Source organism: Apostichopus japonicus, chromosome 3 (assembly GCF_037975245.1).
Source record: "Apostichopus japonicus isolate 1M-3 chromosome 3, ASM3797524v1, whole genome shotgun sequence".
In the NCBI taxonomy this organism is placed as follows: Eukaryota; Metazoa; Echinodermata; class Holothuroidea; order Aspidochirotida; family Stichopodidae; genus Apostichopus; species Apostichopus japonicus.
In genome coordinates, this window is record NC_092563.1 from 4665978 (window position 1) to 4692779 (window position 26802).

Consider the following 26802-nt stretch of genomic DNA (forward strand, 5'->3'; position numbering starts at 1 on the left):
TTCTGTGGCAATCATAGGCCGCCATAATTTAAAAAATCGCGATAAATCTTCTCGGGGAAATTCCCAAATTCATTAATTTGCAGAAATTTTATAATTGTCAAGATCACACTATCAAATCAAAGTAGCATTTAGGCGTTTTATTTGATGACAAGGATTACAATCTCTTGTAAACAGAAATAAATCTTACTCGAAATAGGCCCACGCATACTTGGATAGCTGTCTCCTTCATGTTTATGTAATTGTAAGGTACCTGCCAAGGTGACTCAACTCTCAAGTCTCATCTGGTCAAAATTGCACACTCAAAATATTACCATTTATCTGTTGTACTTACTACTACAAGTATTACTCTTTTTTAAGAAAAAGTCGCCCAGGAAAGAACCTGAGCACGAAAACCAAACTACCAAACGAGTGATCCGCTCTCAACCCCAGTGCCTTTGCATCAGGTCTGTGACTGTGTGATCATCGTGAGGTGTGCATCAACATTCCCCTCGAAAGGGGACAGATACTGTACACATGACCTTAGCCAAAAGGCCGAGAAGTAATACTTAATAGTACTACTATTACTACTACTTGAGTAGCAAATGTTCATGCCAGCAGAAAGTAGGAAGTGCTAGTTTTACGGTAATCAACCTCGTGTTCTACCTCTATAAAGTACACCAACATGCTAATGATGGACTAGAATCAAAGAAATTTCATGTCGGAATTCAGACAAGTATCGACCAACAACCACAGTGACCTGGCTGCAGTTCTAGGCTACTGTTTACTTAGTGCTGGACTCACCAATATCACCGCAACGTTAGACATTCAGCTAATATAGTACTAACGTTAGACTTAGAGGCCTAACAGTTGTCCTAATCTACCGGAAGTACTCGTTATCGTCGCAATTTTGTTTTTTGGGTAATATGCCATGGTTTTATTCGTATCGTAAGTAGGAAATCACAAGGTTGAATGTGCATTTCAATATGTCAAATTATTAATAAATTCCAATCCCACATGCAGTCTACAGGCTAAAGGAACCATAATTTAGCCAAAGGTGTGAGTTACATCACCTTAGCACAACGTTAGTTACTGTATGTTGCTTGTAAGTTCAACAGCAGTTCATTTGGACGCCTGAATTATATTATACTGGACCTTTGCGTAAAATTAACAAACTTCATATGCATGGTGTTCTCCAATGAATTAGGGACATTCAAGAAATCATACATGTGTGTTTTTCGTCAGTTTTGTTGGTCTAGTATGTTTCTTTCAGTCTGTGAGTCCAAGAAATATGAATCACTCTCATAATTAAATTTCACATTGATCACATGAATAACTTTGAGATAAAGAGCATGAAAAGCATTCCTATTGTCACAGCGGCCTGTAAATTAGGACATGAGCACAATGCTTCTTTTCCTGCTGATGAAGTAAATAGATTTTAAGCTATTCGGTTACGGTGATGTCGGCAACCGACTCAACTAGGCTGATCTATCACAGAACTGTTGGAATCCCATTGTCATTGCTTGTTCCATTTTTGAGATCAGCAAAATCCTTGGAAATTGCTCATACTGTACATGTTGATAATTATGAAAGCGGTTTAGTTTAGAAATGGTCATTTACTGTTTCAGCACTCTCTCATGCCACTAATAATGGAGGTATACAGTAGATAATGTAGCTATGTGTAATTCCTTTACAATATTTTAGTTTTCATTAACTATGCACAGTATAAGTACCAGTTCTTTAGGCATTGTTGTTGCCAGTGCATACTTTCATTGTTTTCCCTTTGACTGCTTACATACAGACTGGAAGAGTGATGTCCCCTTCACTCTTCACTCCATTGTACCCATTCCCTCCCCCCCCCTCTCATCTCTCATGCTGACTGTAAGCTTGTGAAACTGTGTTCCATGGTTTACATTTTCAAATCAATTTACAAAAGTGTTATGAGGACAAAAAAGGGAAGCAAAAAGTAGCATTGCTTGATGGTACCAAAATTCTGTCATTGGACATATGAATGTTCAGTAGAGTGCTTTTGAATGCCAGCAAACAATTCAGTGTTCAAATTTTGTGTAGTAGCCATCAAGACCCTGAAGTTGTCTCTTATAAAAAAAACTATATTTTCTGTATTCGAAAAGTGCTATATATACATAAATTTTTGGAGTTTGTGTAGCAATTTCGCCATTATGCATATCAGTTTGCTATGTAATATTTATAAATTATTCCCTGAATACCACGCAGAAATTTAAGAGATATTTTCCAAAACTACCTGCCCTTCTCTCAACTGGGAAAAAAAACTTCCTCATTGTAAACAAAGCTTGTCAGATAATTATACACGAATATGTTGGAAAATAGATGTTCTGTTTATAGTGTCAAAGCAAAGATGAATTTTATGTGTGTTGTACATTTTGGAAGTTTTATGACCGTTTTTGTATTTCTAGCAGTTTTGGGTCACTATTTTGGTCACTGAGTAAGATAATTATTAGTATTAATCATGCCCCTCCACCCCCCCCCCCCATCATATCAGATACACCTCAGAATGGTGCAGTTATGATTCCTTCTTTAAAATAATTAAAGGGAAGAAAACAAATGTTCCGAGGGATCATCTCGTTTCTCTTACCTTCTGTAGATCGAACAATGCAGTATCCAGATAATAAACCAGTCCAATTCAAGGTCATCCTCCTTGGAGAATCAGGTGTCGGGAAAACAACCCTATATAACAGATATCAAGCCGTCGATAAACACTCACACACAACCAGCTCCTGTCACTGCAGCAGAGAATTTCCTGTAGGTCCAAAGGGTCTTCCTGTTGAGGTAATTATTCTAAGGTCCCACCACAAGGTTATCAAGTATCGAAATGTCTGTTGCCCAATTCAAAGAAGCTACCATCACATGCGATACACACCTGTGAGAAACCCCAAAACAAGCAGGTTTGAAGTTGCCAGACGTTGAGTCTCACAAAACACTTCTGTCTTCTGTCTAAAGATAACAGCTGCACGGTTATCGATTCAGTATTTGATAAGTGCCCAAAGCAGTCACAGCAAGAGATATTCCAGTGGAAGATGTAACGTTTTACCCCAAAGAGAAAACTATCCCTCACTTTTAATGTAGTTGAAAACCCCATCTTAGTAACTTATTTTTAATTCTAGATATACGATTGTTAGTTGTAACGCACATAGAGTATGTCAACTGGTTAAAACATTTGTTACTCCAGTAAGTGGATCACAGCAGATTGGCTGGGATGTCATCATCTAAGATGTTTTGTCAAAATCTTTGCCTTTTGTATAAATCCTCTTGTTGATTTATCCCTGAATTGCAGGGAATAATTGCTGTTCAAATACTGTTCAAATAATACTGTTCAAATAATACTGTTCAAATAAATACTGTTCAAATAAGTACTGTTAACAAATGATACTGTTCAAATTTGTTTTTGAAGGCTTTGAACTTTGCCTCTTATAAACTATTATTGTAACTGTGTACAAGAACTGCATATATGCATCTTTGCACCTTGTATAGCAATTTGACCATTTGCAGTGTGATACTGGATCAAACTTTTCCCTGATAAATGATACAATTTTGCAAATCCTGTTAATGTTCTCTGTATTAAAAATGTCAATAAATACTGCAACTTTCCTGTAGAAATATTTTCTTCTGTCGGTAAACGATTTCAGTAATTTACAAAGATGAGCAAAAGATTAACAGAACATTGCAATGATAAAGATATTTGCTCTGCTGTTGCCAGTTGCATAATTTTTACAAAATATCACCAGATGTGAAAATTCTATGATGTAACATTAGTTCTACCTGATGTAAATTTCCAGCAATTTTGTTAATGCAATCAACTTCAACCAAACCTTCCATAACATTTGCTTACTGTAAACTTCCCAAAACTTCTGTAATAAAACAAAAAAATATTTTCTAAATTCATTTCCTTGACATTAGAGAGATCTGCTCTAGGGTGATTTTAATACCAGCACTTAGATGTTACAGCATTCTAGGGTTATCACGTTTCCTATCAGTCCATAAATATTATATTTCATCATTGCAGCAATTTAATGTTTGTGTCTTTTGATTTATGTCAGCTTACTCTTTGGGACACCGCAAACATGGAACGACTTCATTCCCTAACCGATAACTACTTCAGAGAAGCCGAGGGTGCCGTCTTGGTGTACGATGTCGCAGATCACATGTCCCTCCATGCAATTCCTGATTGGCGAAGAGATTGCTTGAACATTTCGCCCTCCGCGCAATTGTTTTTGGTCGGAAACAAGATTGACTTAGAACCGCAGCAATTCAGTCCAGAGAGGAACACTCTGGAACAAGCGGAGGTTTGGTCGAGAGAACTTACTGACATTGAGGCAAGCTACCAAATATCAGCAAAGGATGACATTCATATAGAGGAAATGTTCAGTGATATAGCTCAGAAGATTTGGACTAATCATGAGTCAACGAAAGTTAAGAACGGAAATACTCTGGAGGCGCAATCTTTTCGACTATCCTTTGATACCAATCGAAGAAGGAAAAGGAGACAATGTTGCAGTTTTCTTTAAGCAAATACATTTGGCAATATTGCATTCAGTATTCTGTGCCTTTATCTTAAAGTCATGCACAACAATCATTTGACTTGCCAGATATTTTAATCAAAGGAAGCAAACCTTCACAGAAGTTTGTATGAGCTTCAAATCAAAGAGTTATAGAGGCTACAAAATGTGAGTGAAAGTGTATACTTTGCAGGCAGTGTGAGCTTCCAACCCATCAACTCATTTCACATATTTCTCTATTGATATTTTTTATGCATATATGCATCCTTGCCTGTGATTGGTTGGTTGGGATGTAGACTTGCTAGCTGATTTAAACTCAAGTTTGACTTGCCAGTGACCGTACAATTTTCTGTTGTCTGTCCATAAAAGACTTTTTAATCATTCATATATATAACTTATTACTTTTAGTGATGAACTTTTTTAAAGGTTGATAATGGACAAAGTACAAAGAATAGTCCATTTAATGTTATACATGTGGCCTTGCAGAATGATCAGGAATTTGATCCTCTATTCTAGTTTTAGAGAATTTGCTTGTGTTGGGTGGCGAAAAACCATCAAACTTTTAAGTCTCAATGTGTGTTTGTCAAATGTAAACTTTGACCTTTCCAGCTTACTGCCCTAGAAGCTCAGTATAAATGACACCATTCTATGCAATTTTCATATTAATATTCATTATTTTTATTGACTTATCTGTCATTAAACATTTGAGCTGAATAAAATTTGCCAGATTTTATATCGAGTCGGTAGATTCTACAAACTTCAATCAAAATTTGCAAGCTCCGCCCAACATATCATGCGCCAATCAAATCTCTCTGTTTTGTTTACGACCCTTAGGCCTACTTTCACTTTCGTGGCTAGCCTGTGTTAGGTCTCTTGAATAGTATCTTCCTTTCGGTCTTACCGATGTAGCTTGCAAAATTGTGTCATTGCCTTCCAATGCAATGAATAAACAGATGTTTCCTCTATGGAATTGGGTGAAAAAAGTGGACGATACGAGTATATATAGGTTCTGTTTTGAACATGCTGATATGGGCGGCCGCAGTGATTTTATGGTAAAACGTTCGCGCCATAAGTGTAACAGAAAATAAATTTCTTTCTTTCAGTTGCGCCGGTTTTCTCCATTAAATCCACCTGGTCAAAGTGCATTTTGAGCAAGAAACATTGAATCTGCTTAGGAAGTTTGTCTTCCGAAATTCATCAGCAAACACGTATTGAGACTTTAAAGCAAAGGCAAGCATGCAATTGAACAAACTTTGACAACCTCCTGGATTTGTTATGACTTTTCATGAAATGAACTTGAGTAAAGTTATGAAGATTCCATTGACCATTCCATTCTATATTGTGCTCTCTTCTCCTTTGCTTTGATCTAAAATGGTGTCATTTGTTTGTATTTCTGCAAATAAATATTCTTAAAAAAAAAATTGTACGCATGTAGCATCTGCTATTCCTTCAAAACCAGTATTCTGATTTCTGACTTAGAAAAAAAAGAAGGAATTATCACAAAAATCAGTACACAATAAAGCATGTTAGATTAATCTCTTTATATTATCTCACTCGTCAAACACATGAAGAGACAAATCATGATGCTTTGACATCTCAACTCTCAAACAGTCTGAACCTGACCATTTTATAGCATCAGCATGTTTCCATAGCATCCTCTCTGTCACAGCAGCCACAAACTCCGATCATTAATTCCTCAAAATGAAAATTACTTCAACGGCTTAATATGTTTCCTTCTATAGAGATAAGTACAGCAACTACAGTCAATGACTTGCCTCAAGTCAGGGAATATCGTCAGTGGTAAATGGCTTGACTTATACAGGCTTTCTAAGTTGAAGTGACTCATTAACCAACTCTGAACAATAGTAGGATGGCAGATGGCAATGTGGGCATGGTTTTGACTAAATTATCTCATCTCTGCCCGGAACTGCTTCCTCTAAGATGTTCTGCATCAACAAGCATCAGATGGTGGTATGAGTTTCTAACTTTCTTTCAATGTCTACATCGGGATATGGCTGTTACACTCTTTTCATGTGATAACCAATGTGCAAAATTCTGACACCTCTCTATTAATGGTCACCAGTATCGGTGAAATCAATTTTGAAAGCGAGGCACTCTTTGAGGTGTGGGGGGGAGGCGGTTTCTGATTCTTCAAATTGTTCCTGAAGGTTGAAGGGTGTTAAAATTACGGATAAATGAATTTCTCAGTGAGGTACATCTCTGATTGTGGTAAAGAGACATTTCATTTTCTAGATATTAAGTGTTTGAAGCTGTCTGTTCATTATTACAAAGTCAATCATATCTGGTGGACAAAACCGATGAACTTTTTAAACTATGCACATACTGGCTACTCGTTCTCGGATATCCAACGGCCTTTGAATTAATATTATAATTGTGCAATACATTCCACAGAAACTGTCAAGTCAAAAGCTTTCCATTAGCAGTCATCAATCCCAGTGGCTCCTACTTCAATATGAATTCCTGTCTTACATTTTTATATCATTCTGCCATCTATAGCAGTTCACTGAATAAGAAGACATGCATAGAGGAAATTTTCTACGATACAGACTTTTTCTCTAACCAAAAATTCTGGTCAAATATATTGATATTGTTGAGTCTTCTTTGAATGTCCACAGTGAATTGCCAAGCATAGGATGAATTTATATGTCACAATGTAATCTCATATTTTCTGATCCTGAAATGGTCAGGTTGAGAAGTGTCCGTCTATCAAACACGAAACAGAGCAAACTAGATAGCTCTGCAGCTCTTTCTGAACAGTTTTCTCTCTATTTCTTTGTTTCCTGTTCATGTTGTTGTTCTCCAGCTTCTAACTTCTTTTCATCTTCAAACTTTGGAAACGTCTTCCAGGGAGTTGAAAGGTCAAACTTTCTAAATTCTTGGGTCATTTCGAGGGGCTCCTGGACGATCCTCTTGGACTCATCATCGTACCGAACCTAAGATGGATCAAAAAGTTTACCTCCTCAAATATAACTTAATTTGATACAGCTAACAGCGAGAAATAATATAAATGAGTAAAACAGATTTGTCTAGAATATATTCCTGTAAGTGGAAATTGTTTTCAAAAGCTGCACCTCTAACAACTTACTGTAAAAGTGTTAAGGTTAATTTCATGTTCCTACACACAATACCTTCTTGATAAATTAATTCATCCTTGCCACCTGTTAATGATTAGAACCATTCAAGGTTTTTGTGATTTTTGTAGCATGATTTCATCTAACAGCATTACTTCCTTAAAGCTAACAAATGTTCCAGTTTCATTTAAAACATCTAGAAATGGTGTATTTGGATTATTGTTCATTGGGATAGCATAGCATTTACCAAATTACCCACAAAAAAAAATGTATATATGTTTGTATATATATATGTTGGTATATATATATGAATATATATATATATATTAACATATATATATATATGAACATATATATAGATATATATAAAGATATATGTATATATTAATGAATGAATGAATTGGTCAAAGTCAATGTCCAGCCTATAGACTCACCTCCGTAAAGCCACTCAATGGGAAGTCCTTCCTCATTGGATGGCCCTCAAAGCCATAATCGGTTAGGATACGACGCAGATCTGGATGGTTTGTGAAGAATACTCCATACATATCCCAAACCTGAGAAGAAGAGAAGGAATATGTACACAGCTCAAAAAATATCCACTGGCTAAAAATGCAAACGAGCTCAATGGTTATATAGTCAAGATGTGAGGGGGGGGGGATCACAGATTTGTTTCAATTCACATCCTCAAGATAGTTTCTTTCTTATCCTATGTAATGTGGTAACTATTACCATAGGGAGGCAAGAATTCTGGCTGGCATAAGTCATGATAATGAGACAATTCTGACCTCAATCCATGGCATGACCATCTCCAGCATTTTCTTTTTTGGATTTTGAAGCAAAACTAATAAGTGGGTGCTTGATGTTTACAGAAACCTGCAACTGGACATTTTTAAACACCTTTTACAATTTGCATACATGTGTACTATTTTGGCTTCTGTGTATAAATGAAGGCCCTGAATATGCACAACTGCTTTAGGCACTGTGCACACAGTATGGATCGTATTTATTGTGGATATGAAAGTAAAAACCTCATGAAACATGTAACCCACAGGGTTTCCCACAAGCTTTTAAGTGTGGTTCATGACTATCAGCCCATATCATCTTGCACCCCTCGAGTGGTTGATGTGCCATCCAGTTTGATGACATCCCAGTAATCAAAATGTTCATCTTCACAGTGAAACTCCGTGGAAACATTAAGACTGTTATGATTTCTTATGAGACAACCCTCTTGAAAAGCCACCTCTAATAAAAGACTGACCTCTCTCTCAAACCAGTCGGCAGCCTTGTAAACTGAGAAAAGTGATTCCAAAGCTCCAAGTTCATCAGCGTATGTCTTCACTCTTATCCGCTCATTAAAAGTCAATGAGAGTAAATTATAAATAATCTGCAAAAACAAAAGAAGGACTTGGTCATAAAAAGAAAGAATAAACGATACACGCTAATACACAATATTTTATTTCAACAAATGTAACTTAGAGACGCAGTAAATGCTACTAAAATGTGTTGAAACTTTCATTGATCAAGTCAAAACTAATCATGGCAGAACTTTTACACATTCATGACCCAGTTTATTTGATGATATTCATTAGGTGCAGATCCTGTAGATGGGATGACAGAGGCTAAGTGGATTTTACCTCGAACCTGTATGGTCTCGTCGGAACATCGATGGCTGTAATATCTGCCAGAGACTTGAATTGGGCATTCTGATGATCTCGCAAGAAAGTCATGACTGGAATAACACCCTCGGGATGAATCATTACTTCCAGTTCATTTAGATGTGTTACTTGCACTTTCTGCACATATTTTGGAAGGCAATCTGCTACATAGCGGCCAAACTCCTCAAGCCTGTTTGTTTGCAAGTCATTCCGAGGCTTAACCGTTGGAGCTGTTACAAATTAAATTGAAAAAAAAAATGATTATTTCAACTTAATTTACTACACAGAGTATGACAATTGATAACCAGCAATTCAATGAACTTTCATACAATCTGTCAGACTCAGACACTAATATAATTTTATAGATCAATGCTTATATTAAAAATAGTTATTATTAAATTTTTAAGGCTTATGTCTACAAAATTCTTTTGCAAGAATGATCAGAATTTATGCATTTTGGGTTTTAACTGAAATTGAAAACTATTTATTTCCACTTCACCATAATATAAACAAAGTGAACATATAACATTTGAATATACCATACAAAAACTGTTTATAATTACAAAATATTTGACACTCAACTGAACAAAACGGTTGAAAGGTTAAAACCTCTTACCTTTTGTGGTATCATTACTCATGCAGACAACATGAGGTTTCCATAAAATTGGCTGATGCAGTCTTTGCACACCTGAAATTACAAAGACATTATATTAATGTGTAGACTACACTATCTTAGTACAATAAATGCAGTAGGCTGGATCTATATTAAAGGAATAATGAAGGAAGGGTTTAAAGACAATTTATATTATGAAAACTCTGTAATACTCGATTTTTAAGTTATATGCTTCCTGTTTGACTGTTATCGCACAATTGCCATACCATCCTCTTCTGCCCTGCTTACTCTTACGTTTTCCCTTGCATTATTCCTCTGCTGTGGATATCGGATCAAAATCATAAGGCTGCCTTGCCATTGAACCTTTTTTGATTTCTTTTGTTTTTGTTGAGAAATTCTAATGAAATTGTTGTTTACTGAGGGTTTGTACAAAGAAAGCACTACTGCCCGATTGAGTTGATCCTCTCTGACGTCATCAATATAGAATTTCAAGCATACTACGTAATCAATGGCAGCTTACTGTGTATTGTGGTGTGGGCTTAGGAGCCAATTTTCAAAGCAAGCATATTCAGTCAAACAGAATTGGATAAACTTAATAATCAAATATTAGAATTTTGAGGTTACTGAATAATATAAATTGTCTTTGATCCCTGCCTTCATTATTCCTTTAAGATGAGAGCTATTTGCTGGATCGTCAACAAATAAGGATAAATGCATAGACATGTGTGTTTGTAGCATTTTGAATGCATCTGCAGTCTGTTATGGAATAGGTCTAATTTGATGCCTAGCCTACACAAACTTAAGCTAAGAAACTTTTGTCATGTCATGCAGGTACTAATTTTAAAGGCATCAAAGACTCGCCCCAAACTGCGTCCGGCCATCTGAAAAAGTTAACTTTCCGTTGCTTGCAAGTGACGTTTTGTTCGTGTCTCTACAAAATGCAGACAGTACAGTAATGAAACGTGATACCTTGTTATCTTTAGTTGAACCTGAGATGTCCATCGCTGTATTGTTTGTACACTGTGCTGTGGGTATTGACCGCAGCTGTATGTACTGACTGTACACCAGTGTCTAATTACCGATGGTAGCAAGCTGTGTGTGTGTATTTTCTGGGATCGATGGTGGTGTCTAACACTTCTGTTACACCTCATTCGAAACTAGGTCAGATTACCGGCATTAGACGTTTCTTTTTGCGCGAGTCCTCACACCCTTTAATGTAAGACTATAGTTCGTCGAAGTGTTGAACATACTGATCATGATTCCCAAGATCAAGTTTAACATACCGAGCTGTGTAACTTAAGATTACTAGGACCGAGTTGTACGTTTGTACTACTTAGCAGGCCAAGGCCTACTAACTTTGACCAAGCGTACGATGAGTCCTGAGTCGTAGCCTAGGTGACCTAGGCATAGGCCTAGCTGTAATTTTATCCACGGCCCATGCCTAACACTACTGTATGTAACAGTTCAGCCACAGCTTAGGATACAGTTACTAGGCCTAAGTAAAAGCTAACACCACTGTCACCAGTCGAATTTAAGACATTAAGGTGCTGCAAAATGAGATGATTTCTTCTGCAAACCTCTAAAAGTGCAATTGGAAGCTGCATTTAATGGTCTCCAAGCTGCCCTCAGACTTCTAATGATACCAGCGTGAGCCATGGCCGTCTTTTCAGTTACGATTAACTGTAACTTCTTGTGAGATAGTCACATAGCAGAAAAGTTCTCTTAGCAAATCAGAGGTGCTTTTTTTGTGGAACGCCGAATGGACTTAAGTGGCGTCATGTTCCGATGAAAGTTCATGGCTATAAAACAAGCATGCCACTTCAGAGGAGTTTGTATGTCTATCATAACACCCTGATCTGCCACCGTGTATTTAACAACCTGCTTCGTGATATTTTATTATATTACTTTGTGACAAATGAAGTTATTAGTACCTGACGCTCCCTAGCAATAGGTATAAAGGTAGAATTCTTGTCTTCTAAGGTTCGATTTTGAGATGTGGGGGTCTGGTGGGACTTAAATGTCTGTTTTATAGACCCATACTATAGCACGCTATCATGGAAAAGTTTAAGATTACGTAATAAACCTACCTTGGTCGTAAAATACCTCTTTTTACCAATTAGTCTGCAACGCTTGCCAATTTTTCTTTCTTCTATGAGGGTCTTTGTGTGAACGCTGTGTGATTAGCTACTGTACATCGTAGACATGAACATATTTCCACATGTGCTATAGTGTGCTACAATTGGAGCTTATAAAGCAGATCTTTCACATCATCAGTAATAGACCTCAAATTTTGACATGCAAACAAGTTTACAAAAGTACTTCCCTTGAGGCACTGATCCACCACATTATTCCCAGCCCATTTACGATTATTAAAATAGATAATGAAACGTCTCAGTGTGGATAATTACCTTTGGAGTTGCAGTCAATTTGTTTGTTGAAATTGTGAGCATGGACGACCCGTTATCGGAATTTCTAACATATCTGGGCAATACTGATGATCGTTTTATTCGGAAGACCACTTTGATAGCATAAATCCAAAATGATATCTAAACATGTACATATGTTAGGTATGGAACACTGAATTGCTAATGGCAGACATATCAGTTTTATTTTTGCTTCTATGAAAGGAAGCACTAGGCTCCAGGGAATTTCTAAATATAAATATGATGGGCAAGTTCACAACGCCCTAGACATACTCTCAGCCTTTCTCGATTTCTTGAAGAATGTGATATAACAATATTTACACACAATAAAAAAGCAGTAATTTACTTTGCTTAAAATATTTTATTCCTTTTCATCCAGTTACAAATATCTTAGCAGTGAAAGGCTCTTTACATATGTACAGAATGGATTAAGTTATTCTATTTTGTATTTACAATTCAATACATTGCTGATTTGGGTTGGTATTTAAGTACCTACGACTGTCTGTGACTTAAGAACATACATGGGTTTATGGCACCCCTTGGCATCAAGGATTCATTGCTTTTCATTGATACACATTGTTAATGCTTTTTGTTTTTGGTCAGAAACCAAAGACATACAAACAAAACACATGCATTAAGAAATGATAACAATACCAAAACACAGTGTGTAAATGTACAGCCCCAAAAAAAAGGATTTCAGTTTTAAAAAATGCCAAAGAAAAAATCTCTGCAAAAACATGATTTAAATGAATACATCATTTATTTTGGGTTGTTGTTTAAGTATGCTGTGCCTGATGTACAAAACATACATGACATTGTACGCCTGTGGGATTCAAATATTGGGATTCATTTCGGAGCTGCATTTAGATTAGAATTAAAATAAAATGCTAAAAATCACACACAGGCAGCCAGAAAGTGACAAACTTGATCTAAAGAAATGAAAGCTGATTGAACAGCAAACCAAAGCAAGCAAGCAAACAATCACAAAAGAGAAAGAAATTAAGTTTATAACAATTGCTTTTAAAGAAAGAAAGAAGCAAATGTACAGCAAGACGAAGCAAAAAAAAAAAAGAAGAAAACAAAGGAAAACAAAGAGAAAGTATTGACAAGTGATTCAATTTTCAAAAAGAATAGATCTGTAGAAAAACAAAATTAAAATCTCTGACGACAATGCATCAATATTTGAATGGAATTTGAATATTTTCTTTGAATGGAATGTGAAAATATTGAACATTAGAGTCAAATATGGAATGGCTAATCTTATTTTAAAAAAAAACTATAAAAAGTAAGGTAATGGAATAATGTCATGTGTTGTTGGAACTAATAACTAATGCGACTCTCGTGAGTTCATGCAAGACTGGATGCTTTTCTGGTGTCAATCTTGGTACAAATAGAGGGAGCTGTTTCTAAATTAAACTGTTGCTAACTTTAATTTTACATAAACATGTTCATTCAACTAGGGAGCTGTTAATGAAAATCCAAATTAACAACATAAGCCAGTCTTCTTTGATTCGACTTGTAATGTCATAAAAATTTAATTCTCCCTTTTGAACTTTTAGGATTTAGACAAAAAATAAAACTGGTTACATAAAGTTACGTGTGGCCAAAACTTGATAGACAGAAGTGGTCAGACCACAGGGAGGAGGGGCTCAAAAATGAAGAAGATGGCTTCGTACATGGTGGAGTGCTTAAGTGCGGTAACTGTGTGGAGACAGGTAAGTAAAGGTTTTAAGTAAATCTAAGCAGAATAAGCAAAAACCAAAAGATTTCTACATTTGTAAAAGTAACATCTATAGTTTGTGTTATATCCATGGTCCAAAAAAAAAACCCAATTATGTCAATGTGGCATGAATGAGCACCATTTGCTGTCACAGCGACTTGGTATATAGGGCACCATCATTCTTGGCTTCATTTTAATGGATGTTGTAACAGATTATTTCCTTCATATTTTTCAATTTCTTCTTTAGCAGGTGATTACAGTGGCATCAGATTTTGGTATATTCAAATTTGAATGCAAAATGTTCCTTTAATATCAAACATCTGAATATTTCTTATAATAAATCAATAATTAAAGAGTTTTCAATGTAACATCTACTTCAACTTATATCTATTAAAGAGCAATATTTAATTCTTACACCAATAAAAAGAACTTCTTAACCTGGGCAGTGTCAATATGTTTTCATTTTAATTTAGTCATGAAATAAAAAAAAATAAATAAAAAAATCAGAAGGCAGTGAAACTTGAAAGGGATTGGAAAAACGCTAAATCAACGTTACTTGGCATTGGCAGAAAAATATGAGCAGTGGCTCTTGGCATTATACGTACAAAGGTATTGAAACAAAGAAAAATAAAAAGAAGGGGGGAAAAAAGGGAAAGGATAAAAAATAAGAAATAAACAAAGAAATGAGGCCCTTATTCTGGAGGAATAAGATCACTAGACTGCAGATATGTAACATAGGCTGATTATGAAACTTGTGGAGCTAGAGTCTCTCCAAAATATCCCCTTTGGTGATTACTGTAGCAGTGACCAAATCATATGATATGTATCAGTATATATATATATACATATATATATATATATACACATATATATATATATATATATATATATACAGTGTTTCTTTTCTATACTCACTGCACAGAGGAAACTGTTGTGTGTAGTGTTAGTTAGTTCAAAATTGTGCTAGGATGAACATAGCTTTAAGAATCTTCCCCTTTGTTAGGCTAGGCTAGGGCCAAACGATATAACGATAATACTATTTATTAGCCTAGGTTGTTTATCACATTATGTGACTCATAGTACTGCTAATTATGGCTAGACTAACATCCAATATGTAAGTACGTATGCCCTACAGATCTGAAGCTGGACCTGAAGTGACACCTAGTCAAAAAACAGATTTGGTCAATGAAATACTTCAAACCACAATTCGTTAACAGCCTTGTCAAAAGCTACAAAGTCACTGCTAAATTTTAATGGTCCTTCCGTCGTTCCAGATGTTCAAATTTCTGTTTGGACGACTGGTTGTTCACATCAAATTCAGATGGCATTGTGACTAAATACCCCCAAAAGAGGTACAATCACAAACTGGTATCACTGCTTAAGTTAGTGCTCTATTCACCAAACCTACACATCTCGCTTAATACAGTGTACATATAGGTCACTGTCATGTTGCCACATTTTCTCGGACAATCAAATTTGCCAATCGGACAACCCAAAAGTATGATCTGGTCGTCCAGAGTTAACACAAAAGCGGTTAAATTAAAAAAAACGAAAAAACATTTCCATCATCAGACCATGTCCGGAAAGTACTGATTATAAACGTCAGAGTGGTGCTTCTGTAGCCCTTTCAGATGTTGTTTCTTTTCCTTTAGACTGGTTGCCGTGTCATCAATGATGTGATTGGTCAAATCCTTCAGAGCTTTTTGAGTTGATATATTCATCTGCTGGTTGTAGTCAGATTTACTCATCTTTTGACAGAATGTTACTGAAAATGGAGAGAGAGAATAAAATGAGAAGCCACATAACACATTCTTTGGGGAAATAGACTTGCTGTTGTAAATGGTCCTAACTCATGACATGAGGGTAATGTTCATATAACAACATGTGATAGCATCAAATGTCAATAGCTTCCAGTTTTATTTGATAGGTACTCAACGGTTTACCTACAGACAACAAAGAGGTCTGCAGTTCAGTTAAAAGGTCAAATACAGGATTTCGTGTTGACCCGTAGACAATTCCTGTATAGTTAATAGCTGGGGTATTAAGGTACGCAATTATTGCGCACACACACACAGAGTTCCTGGAAGAGGTGACAAGGTTGAGTAGGTTCCTGCTGAGAGCTGTGGGTGATTCAGATATCCGGATATCAGTATGAACAGCACTGACCAAACAGGTTCGGGGAATGTTAAGACAGAGACCAGACCGGTCCAGTTTCATGAGAGTCTGAAATTAAAACTACCAACATGTTTGAAATGTACCCAAACCTGTGGCAGACATCTCACCTGTGGTTTGGTTCTCTAGCCCCATCTCGGCAGCATCGATTTTATCTTTGGCATGCCGCTGAACGCTGAGAGGGACTTTCAAGACCTTCGAGTGACAATCCAGCCAGAACGAGACCAAGTTAAGACACTGAGTATTGGAGAGCAACGGACTATTCACCAAGGCTGGTCTGAAGAGATTAAGAATTGTAGTTCGGTTGTCTGTCTGTAAGTAAATAAAAATGGAAAAAAAATAACGAAAGTTAACAAAAAAAATACGCCTTGAAAGCATGATCATTACTGTTTCCGCTCCATTCCATTTATTTATTTTAAGTATAAACTTCTAACAAATGTACAGATAAGCTAAACAAGAAATAAATGCCATTGGTCTAAACATATATAAAAGAAATGGAAAATGTACCAGAATTTTTTCGCCTAATGCATCGAGCGAGATGAACGTTACTTTGGGGTCGAAAGTGTCTGAATTAACTCTCACCTTACACAGTCTAATGTGGTAACATTGTGGAAGAAATTTAGTTTAACCCTGCAGTTGTTTTTAAATTTGTTGTACCAATCTGCAGCACCAAACTGTGACTCTACCATCAAAGAAAGAAGAGATAAAACACACCTGCGTGGTCTCCATCCTTACCTTGACCTCCAGTCTGATTTGCCTCGAGTCGCTAGCAATCACCATAAATTCGAGCAGTCTCTGTATCTTGTCCCTGGCTTGGTTTCCCACCAACAATAAACAGATCTGACAGAGTTCGATAGCTCTCGATGTCTTCCCGTTGGCTAACGCTCCCAGGATGGCAGAGACGACGTCCAATAGTTGCGGCGGTATCAGAGGCCCTCTCTCGGCAGAATATATTTCACATATGTACTTGAAGAGGTAGAGCTTATAGGCGAGATCCGGTGAGTCCAGCTCTTGAGCTCTGGCGTGGCAGTGGCTGATGATGGTGATAACTTCCATCTCATCCTCGATACATCTGATTGCAGCCTTGATCCATGGATCACTGAAAATAACAATGCATAAAAAAAACATAAAACAAGCTACTGTTGTCCCATAGAGAGATTTTTTTTTTTTTACCCGACTCATAAACATATTGAGGGCATGCTGTCACAAAACTATTATAAGACATGGAAATTAAACTAAACAGCTCCAAAATTGTTACAAGATAATGAAATTTCTCTAAACAGCTACAAAAGTAGCACAAGGCATGAAATTACCCTAATCAGCTATAAAAGTAGAACAGGACATATTGTTCTATAAACAGCTAAAGTAAATAGAATAGGACATGTAGTGTACTCTAACAGCTAAACTAGCAGAATAGGACATGCAGTGTACTCTAAACAGCTAAAACAGTAGTACAGGACATGCAGTGTACTCTAAATATCTAAACCAGCAGTATAGGACATGCAGTGTACTCTAAACAGCTAAAACAGTAGTGCAGGACATGCAGTGTACTCTAACAGCTAAACCAGCAGTATAGGACATGCAGTGTACTCTAAACAGCTAAAACAGTAGTACAGGACATGCAGTGCACTCTAAACAGCTAACACAGTAACAAAGAACATGCAGTGTACTCTAAATATCTAAACCAGCAGTATAGGACATGCAGTGTACTCTGAATATCTTAAACAGTAGTACAAGACATGCAGTGTACTCTAAACATCTAAAACAGTAGTACAGAACATGCAGTGTACTCTAAACAGCTAAAACAGTAGTATAGGACATGCAGTGTACTCTAAACAGCTAAAACAGTAGTACAGGATATGCAGTGTACTCTAAACAGCTAACACAGTAACAAAGGACATGCAGTGTACTCTAAATATCTAAACCAGCAGTATAGGACATGCAGTGTACTCTAAACAGCTAAAACAGTAGTACAGGACATGCAGTGTACTCTAACAGCTAAACCAGCAGTATAGGACATGCAGTGTACTCTAAACAGCTAAAACAGTAGTACAGGACATGCAGTGTACTCTAAACAGCTGACACAGTAGTAAAGGACATGCAGTTTACTCTAAATATCTAAACCAGCAATATAGGACATGCAGTGTACTCTAAACAGCTAACACAGCAGTATAGGACACACAGTGTACTCTCAACAGCTAAACCAGCAGTATAGGACATGTAGTGTACTCTAAACAGCTAACACAGCAGTATAGGACACACAGTGTACTCTCAACAGCTAAACCAGCAGTATAGGACATGCTGTTAGTCATTAGCTTAATATTGATAAGGGCAGACAAACCCGTCAAGAATGCTTCCTCTGTAATCCTCTTGTATATCTGCGGACAAGTCCCCAGCGATACTCTCACTAAAGTTTTGTCCATAAAAACAATGTAATGAACAGCTCAAGATGTTCTCAAGGACTGGAATGTCCATTAGATGCAGCAGTCTTTGTACAATGATCTCCTGCCAAATTTCATCTTTTTCTGAAGATGTCCCCCAAAAAAAAAAGAAAAGCAAAAAGAAGGGCATCCTAAACAACAGCGAGAGCTTTCAAGTTAGAGAAATGTAGTAAAATGGTTAGAAACTAAGGGTTAGATTTGTATCAGGTCAATTGGGACTTTTCATAAAAACAGATTTTTTAAATAAAAAGTAAAAAAATGTAAATTACTGGTGTTTGCTGTGTAGACATGCAGTGAGCTTTTCGGTGCAAATGTGAATTTCTCGGAGCCTTGCACTTGAATGAGTGATAGCAGAGTAAATTTCTGTACAAACTGATGAGAAGAATTGAACTAGATTGATTCATTTGTTTAATACCTCTTGTCCCCTGGATGTTAGACAATAAATTCATTCCCAAGTCTATCAGATTTGGTGAAAATCAACAGATTCTGGGACTATTTCCACAAAACTGAAGTAGTTGTTTTACCTTCGGCCGATATGCCCTCGTCAATTCTGTTCTCCGTTTTGCTCGGTGGTTTTGATCTGCGGAAGGAGCTCAATATTCTACTCGATCTTCGAAGCACTGGGGAAGACTTTGGTATCTCCGAAGCAAAGATTCCTTCCAAAACTGCTGAACTCGATAAACCCAACATTGGAGTCTCCGTTAAAAGTACACCTTGTTTATTAGCTGGCTTCTGATAGGGCCTAAAATAGTCACAACATATTAAAGAACACTTGAAAGCAGCCGTAAAAATAAGCTGGGCAAAATGTGACAAGAAGGAAGCCTTCCATACAGATTTAGTTATGGGAGGCTAATTCACATCACTAAACATTTACGAGGAACTGTTCATAGTTTGTGTCAATATTTCATAAAGTCATTGAAATGACAAAAAAGGGGAAAAAATTAACCTTTTCTACGTTGAGATGCTATAGACCATACTGTTGTTGTGATTGTTATCAATACAAAGCTGTCTGGTCCTGATATTGTTTGACCAAACCAGCCGAAACATGCGTGATATTTTAATTGAAATCCCAACTAAAAAACAAGAGGGCATCTCTAGAAGTCACTTTGGTCTCCGTTTGAAAGGTCAAGTACTCAAGTTTGAAACTATCCAATACAGCTGCCCTTGAGACTTATGAAGTAATGGTGGTATCATTCAAAGTCACGGTATCACAAATAAATAAAATAGATATATTAGATATATAAGTAAAAAATCATATAAGTAATTAATCAAAAGCACAAAACACCCAAACTGAACAGTTTTTAAAAACATAAACCCCCTCATTTTGGGGTAAATTTGTTTACGATCATAAAAAATATCGATAAAAGTTAACATGTTTTACCCAAATTCCAGTTTCATAGATTTTCCTTTACCAAAGCTTCTCCTCTTCTTTAACCTCTGGAAGGGTTTGTCAGATGAACCTCTGTTGGTATGAAATATTCATAGATCAATTTAGGCTGATATGTGGTAGATTATTAACAGACACTGCTTATCAGTCGTGTATTTCTATACCACTGTAATTTTTGAGAAAACGTCCCTTTGAACATCCGTCAAAGTCCCAGCATTTCAAGTGTTGTCACGGCGGTAGGTGACCAAGAAATAAAGACACAAACATACAAAAAGTTGCATGAAACAGAGTACATTAGAGTGCTTCATCTGGCTAGATATCTACTGGATAAAAAGAGTGTGTCGGGGGGGGGTCAGGGGGGTGGGGGAAGCAAGCTTGAGCCGTGCAGAGCAGGGCGTCGGCAGGTTGAATCACACTGAATGCAATTGGTGAAAGTGATATCTGAAATACTCTTGACAAAGGATTGTAGAGGATAGGATAGGAAGATACTCTGTCCACATATTTATCTTTCTCCATAACCAGAGGTTACTGCACTACTTAGAAGTAATGACCATACTATAATGACATCATTTGGGAATGACACCATTGACATGATTATACTGAATGTTACTTTATTGGTAGAGATCTGATATTAGTTGCACAGACAGGTGTAGGGTTTCTGTTGTAGAGAGTTATTGTGGGAGGTCAAAGTGGTAAGTGATCTAGTGGGACTTATCAGTTGGAAAAGGATATTATTATGTTGATGGTTTGTGAATAGAAACTGTTTGTAATCTTGTTAATAGACACTGTTAGTTATCTTTCTGGGAAGTCAGAGGACTTCCTGTCTGTCCTACTAGCTAAGAGATTGTAATGGGTAAACATAAGGGTAAGGGGAAGATAATAGTAAAAATGCTCTCTGTTATAGGATCTTGATTACTTCTTAGTCCAATTAACATACAAAGCAGAAGACCAATTCCTCAGATGCTAAAAATATAATGTAAAAAATAAAATATAAAAATATAATGCATTTCAAATTTGTTCAGGACAGGTGGTGTTGAATGTCATTCAAGCGTGCTCTCAATGCTCTGTCGTTTATATGAAAAATGTTTCTGTTATAACTGATTTATGAGGATTGAAAAAACATAATGGATTCACTAATCTTGGGCAGTGTATATGCCATCAGAGAATAATAATAATACACAAGATAATTTGTCACCCTCCCAACACCCCACCAACCCCCTTTCCAACCTTCTTTTCTGTCAATTGATTCAATTGACCTGTCGCTCCTTTCACATCTTGTAATTTATAATCATCCTTTCGATGTTTATAAACCAATCTGCAACATCAAATTGCAGAGAGATTTCCAAGGGTAATTCAAGTTAACCTGTTGCAGTGGATAAATTTCTATTCAAGTTTCTCCCAATTCTGTAATATTAATATAACTTACCCATCCTTTGATTTGCATTGACACTCCGAGGAAGAACAAGAATTTGTAACTTGGGAATGAAATCTGTGAGGAAAAACAAGTTTCAAAAATTGTTTACAATTAATAATGGTTTTATTCACATAATAGAAGTCTACTTTACTGTTGTCGTTATTGTGGAAAAGAACTATGGCCTCCTATTTCACACACCAAATTTTCCAACAGCTTTGTTCTTATCAAGATATTCAAGAAATTAACGAGCGGTACTTTCCTTCTTTCTCCCCCCCCCCCCCCCACTTTTTTTCAATTTGCAAAACTAAGATCAAGGCTCCCCTGGTTAACAATTAAGTTTCCTTCAAAACGCATTTTTGTTCGAAATGTTTCTAAGGTCCTCTGGTTGGGAAGGGAATTCTACAGTATTACTCTTTTAAATACTGTAATAACAATAACAATAATATTCAATATTTAAATTTACTTCAAATGTTAACAGAGCTCTACGTACTGTACATATAATGCCAAATTTTTGTGCAGTTCATAATATATCTGCACATACAAAGAGGAACCTTCTAATAAAATTTCTTCTTATTAAAATCTTGGTCAAATTTTTACACTTTTTTTGATAAAAAGTCAAAATTTTGAGATTTGAGAACACTTGTTTTTTTCCTATGTCCCTATTAAGCCACCGTATATTACAATAACAACATTTAAATATAATATTTGGAAGACAAAGATGTATCAGTTCAGTTGAGGATTGCAGACCATGGTGTATTTTAACTTGCAGAATGTCACAAGCAGGGAATACTTAAGTGTTCCCGTTATTTTCATGTCACAGGTTTGGAGTGAATGAACTTTTGAGTTGACAGTCATGATATAATGGAATTACCATGGTTACGCAGACAAAAACTGCCATAGATCTTTCAATTTTTGCACAGCAAATTCCCCACACTGTTTTTATTGCAACTTTGCTATGGTATGCTAACAAGGATTACCATGGTACTGTAAAATATCTGGCAGTGAATGCACAGTACCAATAATTTGATATGACTAGTGGGTGATTTAGATGAGCCTAGGTCCACATTTCTGTTTAGAGATTTCTATGTGAAAAGATCTAACAAATGGACCGCAGCAATACAAAATATACACATTGTAATACAGACCATATTGCATTATTTACAGGTTTACCTGTACACCGTTAATAATAAGTTTATGTAACTAGTAATATTCCAGAAAATAATATCCTTACAAGTTACAAACAATATGAAAGCGCACTATGTTAACAAGTTTGTCTGCTTTTGCCTACCGACGAGTCACTATTTTCAGAAAGCAGAAAATGCAATAAAGTGTGAGAATAAGTGCAAGCTTCAGTAGATTGCCTATTCACTCACCTGTAGTAATGAGTTGGATTATCCTCGAAATGACCCTTAGTTGATGGGCCACTTTCTGCATCCAGAAATACATTGCTCTCAAGAAAATGCTGTAAATCCACAAAAAAATGAAAAGAAAAGAGAAAAACAATTAAATTCAGATGTACTGTAATAACCCATGAATATTCCCTCAATACAGTGTCCTGACATAAAATGCTCTATGCACCTAGATGACAAGCTAAACTTCAGATAATACCTAGACACTTTCTGAAAATTTAATGTTGAAAAAGTTTAAAACTTTTCCCAAATACTGTATTACCAATAGCTTGTTTGTTGGGCTTTTACAGTATGTGATGTCAGACTTAAACAAATTAATTAAGAGCTTTTAAGCAGCATGAATACATATAACTTTCCAGTACCCACTGAACCACTATTTCATTAACATTCCCAGGTAAGATATTCTGAATATGTCTACAAAATACCTTTAACACCATTGTTGATTACAATTTGAAAGTTAATACAAAAACTGAGCTAGTGTCGTGAATGCAATTATATCAGCAACTCAACTCAATTTATTTTTGGTAGCGCTAATGGCAGAAATTGTTTGCCCTCGATGAAGCATCCTGACATTATGGTGGTTAAGGCAGTGGACTTGTGATCTAAGGATTAAAGGTTCGAGCCCTGGCCAGATCATTGCGTTGTGTCCTTGGGCAAGGCGCTTTATCTCCATTGCCTCTCTTCACCCAGGTGTATAAATGGGGACCTGCGAGGTAACTTGTAAATATAGTTGCGTGCGCCGGTTTGCGGCTGCACCCTATGGGAATTCCCCCGGGGGACACGTGGTTGTGGTGCACTGTGGTGCCCCAGGAGAGATTGACTGAATTGTGCACACTTTGGTGTGTGGGTGTGACAAGTTACCAATGACCAGGGGTTAATAATCAGCGCACTGAGACTTAAGTGTGTATTTGCGCTTTATAAGAACTGTGTATTATTATTATTATTTCATTTAGTATTATACACTATGAGCTTCAAAGCATATTCTGTAAGTTGGCAAACTTGGCATTCTAAATTCCTAATTCAGTGGGGAACAAAATGAAAGACAAAGATATCTATGTGTTGTCAAAAGTACACCTGTACAGTAAGACAAATTACTGCACAATGCCAACCAACTTTAATATATGAATAATAAACTGAATTCCAAACTTTTTATAACTCACAAATGAAACTAGCTTTCATGATGAGAGTTGAACCAATGTATTTCTTTATTCCTTGCAATGTGAGATATATTTTTGAAACTTTATCCTTTGTCTTACCTTTTGACTGGACACAACTCACACACATAAATAAATACTTACTGTGCATAGTTTTGTGACCTTCTCCCTTGTTATACTTTGACGAATATGTTCATCTTGTTTGAGATACCCTAAAACGACATCAACAGCGTCTGAACCAAGAAAGCAGTGTTCAAACGTCTTCATGCGATGCTTTCGAGTACGAACATCTACATTTTCTTTCAAATAAATGATAATGTTGTTCCATAAGTTTGTTGCTTTGAAAGGACCTGAAACAGAAAAACCGTGCAATGAGTCAATATGGAATTGAGGTGGGAGTGGAGGTTTGGAGACAAGTTAATGTAGACCTACTGCAGGGTTTTTGTTAAGAAATGTAGTAGGTGGGTCAAGTCGAAAAGTAGGCGGGACTGTCTGTACGCGGACATGGGGGGGTCTAAGGAGAGGGGGTGCCCCCCTCCCCATTGCCGGAAAATTGCAATTTAAAGTCTCTAGATGCAAAATGGTGCAATATACAGCTGTTTGGTCAATGATATTGCCCCCTCCCAATCACCCCTTTCTTCTGTCCTATTTTTCTCTTTTTTTGACCTGGTCGTGGGTATTTATTCCTCTCGATTTTTTTCGTCATTTTTAAAAAAAAATTTTTTTTTACTGAGCGTCGCAAAGTAGCCGGGTCATGTACATGCAGTAGGCGGGTCATTTGACCCGGGTCCCGGCTACTAACGAAAACCCTGCTACTGTAGTCTGGGCCCTTTAAGTTCCTGGTTAAACTTTTGGAATACAAATCCATAAAGTGACTCACTATATCATCTGAAGTCCCACATGAAGAACCTCTAGGAAGATTCACTATTGGGTTCTGATGAGTGTAAGATTCAAAAGTAAGTGGAATGGCATGTAGCTTCAACCAGTTGGGCCAACTTCACAATGCTTATACAACTCTACATATGGTACTTCCATGTCTAGAAAACTTAAATGCACCTCCGTTGACACTTTGGACACTTCTGATTCTTTTCCTAGTAGACAAAAAGGTGATCATAATGTCCATACTAATTGCTTGGAGCTATGACATGAAATTACTGTGTACTGTCTTACAGTACAGTATATATATGTCTTTCCTCAAAAACTTCAAATTGAAATGTATATCATTAGGATGGTCTAAATGTTGAAATCTGACATTCTTGAATGCTAGGGCCAATTTGTCCAGACTGACTTGCCTAGATAATATTTTTATATTTGTTCTTAGGAGTACTGGTAGCAAATGATAAGTGATACTGATAAGTGATAGCCTACATCATAGTTTCATATGATGTAACTTGTAAGTATTGTAGGTGAGGCACCTTTGCTGAGGTAACTAGGCTTGGTGCTTTCTACATATTATGGATGGTGGTATACTTTCAGGATGTGATTCTTGTGATAAATTGGAAAAACCTTAGTGTATTTAATTGATTCTATTATGTAGCCTTCTAAGCACTGGCTTGCTGTAACGTAGGATATAATAGCACATAGCCTAGGCCTAGCACAAGCTGCGTATTTCAATAGGCTAGGTCTAGCACTAGGCTATGTTACTAACGAGTGACGTTAATTAGTAGTACTACTAGTACTAGTAGTACATTACAACTAACAATGGCGATAGCCTGGGCCAGTGACAGTAACTTTGAAAGTTATGAGGGAAGTCATGATAGTGAATATGTATCTTCTATTAAAGATATCGTAATAGTTCTTACCTCCAGTGCACCTGTTACAATTACCTGCCAATTGGCGCATGCCGATTAATGTTGCCATAATTTGTTTTCATTTTATAGCGGTGATCATTACACAACGGATGCAATTTTACAATTTTGAACTTGCCTCTTAGGGGAAATAGGTTGTCAGTTTGCTAATTTTCAAAAATGCTAAATTTGTTAAAGTGAATTTGCTAATAGAATGGGAGGTCCACTATGGAACGCCGAACATCCACATTTATGTTGTTCAGTGACCGGTTGTAACTTGTAGTCAAGTGTATGTTGTTTTCCAATTCGTTGATGTTTTGCCGAAAAATCTGGTCAAGTGGTAAGCGATGTGTTTCAGATGTCTTAAATTTGTAGTGATTCTTGCTCCAATGGGTACACAACAATCATGCATTTATTTACTCACATTATCAAAATTCACTCAAAAGGCCTGTTTGTTAAAAATGGCAGGCTCACATAGAAGAGGATTTAGAATACAATGTATGTATGTGTGTATGTATGTATGTATGGGTATATGTGTGAGTGTATATGTAATTGTTGTACGAATTTCAATGGACCCCTTACCGGAAAAGGGGTGCAAGGGGGGGGGGGGTATTTTTACATCCGTCTATATGACTGATGAAAGAGGAACGTTTTACATGCAATTTCTGCATAAAGCGTTTTCGAGAAATCCTATGTACTATAAGTGAACATGAAGCAAACACTCTCCGATATGATAGTTATACACACTGACAACAAAGTGTTTGTTTTGATTGGTGTGTCACTCTCAAATTAATTATTAATTAATTTATTTGGTAAATACAAATAAATCCACAACTGTAGGGCTTTCCAAACGGAAAGACTATACGCGCATTCCGTATATATATAGATAAATACTTTGTCAGCTGTGCGGGCACTTTTTGATATTTATAGTACTTGATATTATAAAACCGTGTATCTTGATCAGTTTAAAATATAGCAGTAATATGCATGCACGTTATACGCATTTTTCAAGGGTACTTTCGTC

The 26802-nt window shown here is 36.5% G+C and overlaps 3 protein-coding genes across 5 annotated transcripts; 1 reads left to right on the forward strand and 2 right to left on the reverse strand.

Moving 5' to 3' along the window:
* Window positions 1-234: 234 nt before the first annotated feature.
* Window positions 235-5935, forward strand: LOC139961005 (ras-related protein Rab-21-like). 3 transcript variants are annotated; one of them, XM_071959783.1, is made up of 3 exons: window positions 235-924; window positions 2600-2784; window positions 4053-5935. In XM_071959783.1, the coding sequence occupies exons 1-3, from the start codon at window positions 903-905 to the stop codon at window positions 4518-4520; spliced, it is 675 nt and encodes a 224-aa protein (XP_071815884.1). In that variant the 5' UTR covers window positions 235-902; the 3' UTR covers window positions 4521-5935. The 3 variants fall into 3 exon arrangements, with proteins under 3 accessions (XP_071815884.1, XP_071815894.1, XP_071815890.1); XM_071959793.1 differs by having other exon boundaries at window positions 240-621; XM_071959789.1 differs by having other exon boundaries at window positions 249-897.
* A 102-nt stretch (window positions 5936-6037) lies between these two features.
* LOC139961001 (NADH dehydrogenase [ubiquinone] iron-sulfur protein 3, mitochondrial-like) lies at window positions 6038-11607 on the reverse strand. Its single transcript, XM_071959773.1, has 6 exons — window positions 11449-11607; window positions 9875-9946; window positions 9238-9488; window positions 8862-8987; window positions 8038-8157; window positions 6038-7465 (listed from the first exon to the last, which is right to left on the reverse strand). The coding sequence occupies exons 1-6, from the start codon at window positions 11525-11527 to the stop codon at window positions 7298-7300; spliced, it is 816 nt and encodes a 271-aa protein (XP_071815874.1). The 5' UTR covers window positions 11528-11607; the 3' UTR covers window positions 6038-7297.
* Window positions 11608-12625: 1018 nt separating this feature from the next.
* On the reverse strand, window positions 12626-25946 carry LOC139961010 (DEP domain-containing protein 7-like). The gene is made up of 10 exons (XM_071959797.1): window positions 25794-25946; window positions 24136-24341; window positions 22802-22890; window positions 21441-21503; window positions 20009-20089; window positions 19152-19369; window positions 18528-18711; window positions 16922-17285; window positions 16297-16498; window positions 12626-15779 (listed from the first exon to the last, which is right to left on the reverse strand). Exons 1-10 carry the CDS (start codon window positions 25849-25851, stop codon window positions 15583-15585), a joined length of 1662 nt encoding a protein of 553 aa, XP_071815898.1. The 5' UTR covers window positions 25852-25946; the 3' UTR covers window positions 12626-15582.
* Window positions 25947-26802: the final 856 nt, after the last annotated feature.